Genomic DNA, 9,685 nt, shown 5'->3' with positions numbered 1-9,685 from the left:
CACACACACACACACACACTAGAGGCCAGGTACACAAAATTCAGTGAGGGGGGGGGTGTTCCTCAGCCTAGCCTGCACCCTCTCCAATCTGGGACCCCTCAAGGGCAGTTAGACAACCCTCTTACAATCCAGGACTGCTGGCTCCCAATTGCTCACCTGCCTGCCTTCCTGATTGCTCCTTACCACTCTGCCTGCCAGCCTGATCACTTCTTAACCATTCCCATGCCAGTCTGATTGATGTCTAACTGCTCCCCTGCCAGCCTGTTTGCCCCCAACTTCTCTCTTCTGCTGGCCTGGTCACCCCTAACTGCCCTCCCCTGCAGGTTGATTGCCTTCAACTACCTTCCCTTGCAGACCTGGTCCCTTTCAACTGCCCTCCCTTGCAGGCCTGGTGCCTCCCAACTTCCCTCCCCTGCTGGCCATCTTGTGATGGCCATCTTGTGTCCACATGGGGGCAGGATCTTTGACTACATGGGGCAGCCATCTTGTGTGTTGGAGTGATGGTCAATCTGCATATTACTCTTTTTTTATATAGGATATATATACATATATATGTATGTATGTGTATGTATATATGGAGAGAGAGATAAAGAGATAGAGATAGATAGATAGATATAGATTGAATCTAAATTAGCATGGAAAAATATCTAATACCTATTTTTTTCTATAGTCTCCTTTCAGGAATCAAACAAAAATCCTGTTAAATTCTATTTCCTCCCTGATGTCTCATATTAATGTAATGAGAATTTTAAAAATAGATTTTATGCTGTTGTATACATATTACGCCTTTTCTTTGGGACACTTGGTGAAAAACTTCCACTATTGACATATTCTCAACTCTGCAGGGATAGAGCTGCTTACATCCATGTGGGTGGCCTCACCCACTGTCATCAGTGTTATGACAGACCCAGCAGAACCAGAATCCACTGAAATGTGTCAAAACAGAATCCAGAAAACAAAAGAGATAAGTGGACAGAGCTTCCCACACCTGGCTGCCAGGGCCTTCTGGATGATTGCAGGAAACAGCAGCAGGGGTGAGACTCTGCTGCCTCCCAGAGGTCATCTGTGGTAGGACAGCATGTATAAAATAAATCACTAGAGATGGTGACAAAGGAAGACCAGACCAACGATGCTAACAAGGTCACTGCAACCACAGCCCAACAAGAGTCCATGTGCAGGTTCGCTGCTGGAGCTATAACAGAAAGCTCTGAGAACAACAGTGCTTCAGGCGCCAGGACACATTAATACTGAGAAACATCCTCTCCTTCGATACTCACCAGGTTCTACCTGGCACCTGGCACCAACAGACTTTGAGGTAATTACTTCTAAAATAAGGCAACTGCCATAGGTGTGGATAGAGTGTCAGCCTAGTGATTGAAGGGTCCCAGGTTCGAATTCCGTCAAGGGCACATTCCCAGGTTGCAGGCTTCATCCCAGTAGGGGGCATGCAGGAGGCAGCCCGTCAATGATTTTCTCTCATCATTGATGTTTCTATCTCTTTCCCTCTCCCTTCCTCTCTGAAATCAATACAAATATATATTTTTTAAATTAAAAGTTAAAAATAAGGCAAGGCAACTGTGTTCACTACTGCTCCTCTGCATGAGAAAACCTCACAGAAACAGAACCACCTTTTCCCATCAAACTGAAAGGCCTGGACACCTGGACACTCTGTGGGCCCTACCCCATCAGGGGTGCCATCGCACCCACACTCTATATCCTGGGCAGCCCTTTCTCTCACCTCCCCAGACAGGACTTCAGGTTCCTAAATGAGCACTCTTCTCATGAGCTGACACTGTGGGGAACTGACACATTGGGCATTCCGTTCATTTTATGGCACTAACCATACATAACAGCCTAATACCATTGCAAATTTAGAATAGCACAATCAACACTTTAGTAAAATTTACAACAAAACAGTGGCTTTTAGAATCATCTTGTTACTGTTTTTTAAATATATTTTTATTGATTTAAAAGAGGAAGAGAGAGGGAGAGATAGAAACATCTATGATGAGAGAGAATCATTGATGCGTTGCCTCCTGTATCCCCCCCAGTGGAGATTGAGTCCACCAACTGGGCATGTGTCCTTGACTGTAATCAAACTTGGGACCTTTCAGTTCGCAAGCCAACGCTCTACCCCGTGCGCAACCAGCTAGGAGAGAATCGTGGGTTTCTGTTGTTGTTGTTTATTTGTTTTAATTTTTTAAATATATATTTTATTGATTTTTTTACTCAGAGGGAGGGAGAGGGATAGAGAGTTAGAAACATTGATGAGAGAGAAACATCGATCAGCTGCCTCCTGCACACCCCCCACTGGGATGTGCCCACAACGAAGGTACATGCCCTTGATCACAATCTAACCTGGGACCCCTCAGTCTGCAGAATGACGCTCTATCCACTGAGCCAAACTGGTTAGGGCCAGAATCATGGTTTTAAAAAACAATTCAGCTCCTAATTTATCTCTAGTGAAAAAAGTCATGCATGTGCTCAATAATATCACACCCAGGGAATCCTATGAGTCATGGGGATGTTCCTTATCTTGATAAGAGATGTGGTTGATGTAGTTGTGGCTATTAAAACTCAGCAAGTTTATGCTACTAGAGATACATTCCATCCAAATAGGAAATGCTGGAGAAAATGTAGGAGAAAGGTTCAGGGTGGAAATTTAATTGAAGACCTAGGGTACTAACAGGTGAGGATAAGAGTGATGATGTGTTACGTGCTTTGACAACTGAACAAAATTGGGAGAATAATGGGCAGAGAAAGCAGATGACATCACTGGTCATCTCAGTAGCTGGGAGTCAGAGATGGCACTTAGAACATACTAATAAAAGTATGTTCAACAGACCAAGGTAAACATTTAAAAAACACTATTGCCGATACCGGTTTGGCTCAGCGGTAGAGCGACGGTCTGCGGACTGAAAGGTCCCAGGTTCAATTCTGGTCAAGGGCATGTACTTTGGTTGTGGGCACATCCCCGGTAGGTCGATGTTTCTCTCTCATCGACGTTTCTAGCTCTCTATCCCTCTCCCTTCCTCTCTGTAAGAAAAATCAATGAAATATATTTTTAAAAAAATAAGAAATAAATAAAAAACACTATTGACTAAGACCGGGAGATGCAGGAGAAAAAGGATAGAAGTTTGTGTAATAGGTAGATAACCAATAGCTACTGTCTACAGCACATGTGTCAAACACAAGGCCCGCGGGCCAAATCCGTCCCGCCAGGCCTTGCAATGTGGCCCGCACCGCGCTGTCATCACTGCACTCCGCTGCGTTTCCATCACAATGACAGTTTATGACTGTTCAGTAAATCATTCGGCCCTCGATTTAGGCTGGATTTTAGATTTTGGCCCCTTCTCTGATTGAGTTCGACACCCCTAGTCTACAGGAGCAAAATAGAAAGGCTATTATATAAAAAAGAAAAGTTGTTATACAGGTTTAGCATAAACGTAATCACTAAATGCAAACTTCTCTAATAACCGGAAGAACTGGGTATTTTTAAAAGGAAAGCAAACAAATCAGTAAAATGAAAGCTGTTAAAACAGGCACACATGTCTGCCGGAATACTCAACGCTGTTCAGACTGCCACCAGGAGCCCGTGGAAGAGAGCCCATCACCTAACCAGCCCCACCTACTCTCACCTGTGCTGCAGCTGTTCAAGGGCTCTGGTTCCTCAGCTCCCATGAGATCCAGGACCCACAGCTCTTCACCTTGCTCCAGCTGGGTGATCAGCTCCGGCTTAGGGACAGGGAGTCCTATTGAGGTGAGGGCACTGGGTGAGCTGGAACAGAGCACTTCCCACTGCATCTTACAGGCCAGGTGAGAAGTATAGTTTCCCCGGAGGACTCCTGCTTCTCCACACTGTCACCCCAGGTGGGAGAGGGGCAGGGATCACAAAATGTGTGAGTTGGTGGAGTGGAAGGGGCTGGTCAGGAGCAGGGGCTGAGAGTGAGCGCTGAAGGAGAATAACTCATCCGTTCTCCTGCTCCTGGGTACACAGGTGGGCACGGGCATGCAGAGTGAAGTCTGGAATTGGGAGCCAGGCAGAGGCCAGACGGGTACCTGGGAACAAGAGGTAGGACCCTCCCCTTTGGGCTCTAAGGTTTGGAAGCAGCCCCCGAGCTCCCCGGAGGCCCACACCACAAGCCCAGGGAGAACCGCACCCAGTGAGGCCACGTGCCCGTAGTTCTCCAGCATCACATCCCTGTACAGTGCCCGCTGGTCTGAGTCCAGCTGCTGCCCCTCCGAGCGAGAGAAGTACACGGCCACGTCCTGGAAGGTCAGCGGCACCGCCTCCTGTAACGACAGGTGGCCGCTGCCCTGGGGCTGCGCCCACTGGGCACACCTGCTGCGCTCAGCCCGAGGACCAGCCGGCGAGGACCCGGCTGAGTTCCCAGAGTCCCTGTCCCTGGGGAGGGTGTGAGTCCAATCCCAGAGCCCTGTCCTTGGGAGCCACGGAAGCCCGGCTTCTGCAGGAGCTGGGCTCACCGCTCCAGAAAAGGGAAGGCAGGGAGGAAAGTGAACTCACCTGGGGCGCTGGAAGCCCGAGTGCATCTGCCATCCTGGGGGAGCAGGATCTGAAGGAAGACTCAGTACCTGAGGGGGGCTGCCCTGGCCTGGGCCTCCAATGCTCACCCTCGGAGGGAGGGGACCCACACTCAGACCCACTCAGTGTCATTACATCACTTCGTTAACTTCCAGGCCCCAAGGGGTGTGAGGGCGGACAGGTGAAGGGTGCCATTAGTGGGTTCCTGGAGTGGCCCCGAGGCCACGAGTACTTTCTCTTATAGAAGTTGCTGGCCAGAGGCAGGTCACCCTGCATCAGAACTCAGCGCGTGCCTGACTGCCCATCTACTCGTTAAATCACTAGAACTGGCAGAGCCAGAATCCAGGTGGGGCCGGGGGCTGAGGGGTGAAAGCTGGCCGCTCCACTGGTCCAGTTTCCGGGCCCACCTGAGGCAGAGTTGCATCTGACACAAGGCGTGCAGCCCCCATCCGCCCCCGCCCACAGGTCGAGAGGCCCGGGACGCTGCCAGAAGCTCGCCGCCCTCGTCACCCCTTCGTCCCCAGCCTCCTGGGTCGCCTCCCATATCCTCGCCGCCCCTCAGGCCAAGCGGAGGTCCTCATTCTCCCAAGTCTCCCCGGCGGCCTCCTCCGGCCCGCGAGCTCCGGCAGCCCGAGGCTGCAGACACAGCCCGACGCTCCCACCGCACGCCCAGGCCGGCCGGGGCCGACCTTCCTCCCGGCAGGTCACTTAAACCTCCGCGCCGCGACCTCGGGTGAAACCTCCCGAGGCTCCGCCTGGGCACTTCGGTCCGCGGGGCCTTCCCACGCCTCCCTTCGAACCCGCCCACTCGGCTGGCTCTTCCTCCGTCCGCACTGGGCCCCGGCGGCTCCCGCCCGCGGTGGAGAGCTCGCGCGCGGAAAGGGATTCTCACCTGGGCGTAGCGGGCCCGATGGGAGGGGCGGGGCCAGACGGAACGGGCGGGGCCGGGCGGAACCCGAGCTAGGCGCGCCCTCCCGGCTTCACTGCCCCACAGGCCGCGGGGGCCGGAAACAGCAGCGCGGCCGACTGGCACTTCCGGGGCTTCTCTAGGACCGCGGAGGACTCGCGCCGTCGGTGGTCGGGCGGGGAGAGGGGCGTCGGAGAGGGTCCCGGTGGGCAGGCGGACCTGCAGGACAGGCTGGACCCCGAACACCGAGCCCACTCTCCGCTCCAGGCCCGGGCCAGCCCTGTACAACCTTTTATTTTCTTTTTCTTGAAAAGGAAAGAATCTGCGTTTTCTAATCTGTGTGAAAGGGGAAACGCTCGGGCCCGCAGATCACAGAGGATCGGGTCCTCCCGGCTTCCTAGAGTTTCCCGAAAGTACTTTTGGGTGGCTTCCGGCCGCCCTGCCGCTTTGTGTTCGGGCTGTTCCGCTTCAGACCTCGCGCGCGCGCCAGGTGGGAGGCGGCTCGCCCTGCGAGTGCGGTGGGTTGGGTCGCCCTCTCCCGGGAGGGGGCTGCTGAGCGGCACGCCGTCCCTTCGTCACCGGGGCGAGGTAACTCTGGAGGCCGGAGGCCTGTCCGCGACGGTGGCATTCAATGCAGCTTGGGGCGCGGCCGCTGAACGCTGACCTTGGCTCGTGCCCACGTAAGGTGTCCAGGATGCCGCGGCGAGCTCAGCACATGACTCGAACCGGTCGCATATCTGTCGACTCTTTCTCCCGCGCCGGTGGCTGCTCTCTTCCCATCCCTGCCGTCTCTCGCTAACTCCTGCCTCCCCTCTTCCTGGGACCACCGGATCCCAGGGTGCTTCCCATGACATGGGCTGTATTCAGTAGTTCCCACTGCCACTGTCTCCAAGTTGGGAATCAGGTCAGGCCTGTCACTGATCCAAAGGACGTGGGAAGTCACTAGGCTTCTCTCCACCCTCTCCAGGCAGCTGCAGCTGGGACCGGACTGAGCCGATTGATCAGAGAGGAGGAAGCAGCCATGTCCGCCGTCGGAGCTGCAGCTCCATACTTGCATCACCCTGGTGTCAGTCACAGCGGCCAGGTGAGTTTCCTGGGGGCCCAGCTTCCCCCAGAGGTGGCAGCCATGCCCCGGCTCCTGGGGGACTTGGACAGGGGCACATTCAGAAAGCTGTTGAAGCTGGTGGTCAGTGGCCTGCAGGGAGAGGACTGCCGTGAAGCTGTGCAGCGCCTTGGGATTACTGCGCACCTGTCGGAGGAGCGGCTGGGTGCCCTGCTTGCTGGCACCCACACGCTGCTCCAGCAGGCCCTCCGGCTGCCCCCAGCCAGCCTGAAGCCTGACACCTTCAAGGACCAGCTCCAGGAACTCTGCATCCCCCAAGACCTGGTCATGGACTTGGCCAGTGTGGTGTTTGGGAGCCAGCGGCCTCTCCTTGACGCTGTGGCCAGGCAGCAGGGGGCTTGTCTGCCCCACGTTGCCAACTTTCGGTGGAGGGTGGATGTGGCAATCTCTACCAGTGCCCTGGCCCGCTCCCTGCAGCCCAGTGTCCTGATGCAGCTGACACTTTCAAATGGGTCAGCACACCACTTTGAGGTCCCCACAGTCAAATTCCAGGAGCTTCGGTACAGCGTGGCCTTGATGCTAAAGGAGATGGCTGACCTGGAGAAGAAATGTGAGCACAAACTGCAGGACTGACCTGCTCTCCCAGTGGCTCTGGTGACCGGAGGGCAGTTGCTCAGGCATATCCAAAGGGAAGCCCACCCTGCCTAGGAAACACTCTTCAGTGAGCGTGTGAATGCAGCCATGTCATTCTGTTTGATTGAAAAAGTCAGCATTGTTTTTCCTTTATTTGGGAGTAAAGCAATGATTAAAAACATGTCTTCCTAGGTCATGTCACGCTGCACACACCTCCCCTGGCTATTGGTGGCGTTGCTGGGTGAGGGTACCTGCAGCTCCAGGGTGGCCATCTGGTCCGGTCAGTCTAGGGCCCAGTCCAAGGTCTTTATGCCAAGTTTATTCAGTTGGACCCCAGATAGCATCTGAGTGTTCTGTTCATTTGTTTCTGCGAACCATGTGTTTCAGAGTGGATATTTCATCCTCATCTTAAATCCCTGATCTCCAGGAGCCAGCATTGTAGTGGGGAGAGGAAGACATTACAGAGTGCATACCAGCAAACTGGTGTAACTTGTTATTGGATACTAGAGGCCTGGTGCACAAAATTCATGCATGGTTGGGGAATGGGGGAGGTTTGGTATGTGTCCCTCAGTCCAATCTGCCCTGTCAAATCTGGGACCCCTCAGGGAATGTCTGACTGCTGGTTTAGAGCTAAACCAGCAGTCAGACACCCCTCACAATCCAGAACTGCAGGCTCCTAACTACTCTCCTACCTGCCAGTGTGATCACCCCCTAACCACTACCCTGCTGGCCTGATTGATGACTGACTACTCCCCTGATGGCCCGGTCACCCCACAACTGCCCTCCCTCCCATCCCCTGCTGGCCCGGTCACCCCCAATTGCCCACAACTGCCCTCCCCTGCCAGCCATTTTTGATACATGGGGGTGGCCATCTTGTGCAAGGGTAAGAGGATGAATTTGTGTATTACCTCTTTATTATATAGGATAGTAAATGATAAAATAGGCCAGTGTCCAGGGAATGGGTAGCAGGACTATGGAGAATTAGGCTGTCATTTTACATTGGGTCATAACGTGGGCCTCCTAGATGATGGTATTGAGCAAATTTGCAAGCGGTGAGGGTGCAGTGACCCAAAGAAGACTTATGGGCAGAAGGGGAGTGTAGAGGTGAGGGAGGGATGTCCCACCATGACTGCTGTTTTAGGAGGATCTGTACTGAGCCTTCACTCTGGGTCCACCAGCCCAAGCTGACCAGCACACCCAGGAAGAGGGGCCTTTCTCAGCAGCTCCAGGGTGGGTGTGGTCAGCTTGGGCTGGTGGACCCAGAGTGAAAGACACAGACCTGGGAGCTTCTAGTGTGCAAGATTGTCCAGTGCAATCAGGAATGGAGACCTTGGGTCTGAGCCCAGCCTGTGTGCTCCATCAGGATGCTATAAGCTCCACTGCCACTGTGGGACCTTGTGGCTGGGGCTCCATGGCTCAAAATTATGCACCTGGTGGCAGTGAGAAAAGCTGTCTTCCTGGCCACCCTTGTACTGACTTGGGGCGGGGGGGGGGGGGGGGGGGGGGGGGGGGGGGGGGGGGGGGGTGGTGAGAGGAGGGGAATGGACCTGTTACTCAAGAACCCACCTCGAGCCTCTCAGCAGCCCCTGCAGCAGGGTTTGGGCAGACACTTGGAGATGCATCATCAAATAGGTAACTACTGGGATTTTCACACCTTTTTTCTGCCCACCAGGACACAGAGAACAGTGGTGCACCCAGCTGGAGTTTCTGGCTATCTCCACGGCTGTGTTGCTGTGACTAATTTGGTAGTCCATTCTGAGGGTTACCAGAGGGTCAGCAGACTGGGGAAGGGGGATTTCTGAGGCACAGCTTTTGGTCCCGTGCCATGTTCCCAGCACCACCTCATCCCAGGTAAGTGGGGGCACCCACCAGCCTCCCCTCCCACCACAAGATGGTCTGTGCCTTTTGTCATTCAGTTAGGAACAGATGGTTAAGATGTTCTCCATCCTAACCTGGCCAGGTAGCTCAATTGGTTACAGCATAGTTCCAATATACCAAGGTTTCAGGTTTGATGACATCAGGGCACATGTAAGAACCAACCAATTAATATATAAAAAAAAGTGGAGCAAATCAGTGTTTCTCTGCCCCCCTCCCCCTTAAATCAATTTTTTAAAAATCATTCTTCACTCCAGGGTCGTACAGAATCCATTGGTAAGTGGTGTCAGCTCTCACTGTTTCAGCTCTCATCAGGCTGAAGTGGGCAGACCCCGTACACCCACAGGATTCACCCAGACTACAAAGGAATCGTCTACCCTTCTTTGTGGTTGATTATCATGGACCTGGACATGAGGACAGAGGCTGGCCTTTCCCACCTTTGTCCCAGGGAATGATGCACCTGGAAAATTACCTTTCAGCTGTATCAACTTTATTTAAATCCTGTAGTAGTTGGTAGTTGTTCCTCTTCTGTGGGGCTCTGACTTCTCAACTTCAAAGCCTGGATACTCCTCAAAGTCATCATTCACTCATTCAGCAAACATTTGCTGGGGTGTGAGTATAAGTCACACACACTGGCGATACAGGTGTGTAAACTCACTGGATT

The 9,685-nt window shown here is 53.4% G+C and overlaps 2 protein-coding genes across 12 annotated transcripts in view; one reads left to right on the top strand and one right to left on the bottom strand.

Moving 5' to 3' along the window:
• The window catches only part of ZNF251 (zinc finger protein 251), an 11,088-nt gene extending 5,597 nt beyond the window's left edge, over positions 1 to 5,491 (bottom strand). The window contains exons 1-4 of one of the 9 annotated variants that reach the window (XM_036422632.2): positions 5,436 to 5,491; positions 4,526 to 4,574; positions 4,161 to 4,332; positions 3,639 to 3,752 (exon numbers count right to left, since the gene is read on the bottom strand). In XM_036422632.2, the coding sequence (XP_036278525.1) occupies positions 3,639 to 3,752; positions 4,161 to 4,332; positions 4,526 to 4,558 (319 nt within the window). In that variant the 5' untranslated portion in view covers positions 4,559 to 4,574; positions 5,436 to 5,491. The other 8 variants (XM_036422631.2, XM_045575871.1, XM_045575872.1 and 5 more) reach the window with 8 other exon arrangements.
• A 165-nt stretch (positions 5,492 to 5,656) lies between these two features.
• On the top strand, positions 5,657 to 7,327 carry COMMD5 (COMM domain containing 5). Of its 3 annotated transcripts, none has more exons than XM_036422634.2 (2): positions 5,657 to 5,940; positions 6,418 to 7,327. In XM_036422634.2, exon 2 carries the CDS (start codon positions 6,472 to 6,474, stop codon positions 7,144 to 7,146), a length of 675 nt encoding a protein of 224 aa, XP_036278527.1. In that variant the 5' UTR covers positions 5,657 to 5,940; positions 6,418 to 6,471; the 3' UTR covers positions 7,147 to 7,327. The 3 variants fall into 3 exon arrangements, with proteins under 3 accessions (XP_036278527.1, XP_045431830.1, XP_045431829.1); XM_045575874.1 differs by having other exon boundaries at positions 5,938 to 6,038; XM_045575873.1 differs by lacking the exon at positions 5,657 to 5,940 and adding an exon at positions 6,015 to 6,130.
• The last annotated feature ends 2,358 nt before the right edge of the window (positions 7,328 to 9,685 follow it).

The sequence above is a fragment of the Pipistrellus kuhlii genome, unplaced genomic scaffold (assembly GCF_014108245.1).
Source record: "Pipistrellus kuhlii isolate mPipKuh1 unplaced genomic scaffold, mPipKuh1.p scaffold_m20_p_70, whole genome shotgun sequence".
NCBI classification, from domain to species: domain Eukaryota; kingdom Metazoa; phylum Chordata; class Mammalia; order Chiroptera; family Vespertilionidae; genus Pipistrellus; species Pipistrellus kuhlii.
This window is presented reverse-complemented; position numbering and strand designations above follow the sequence as displayed.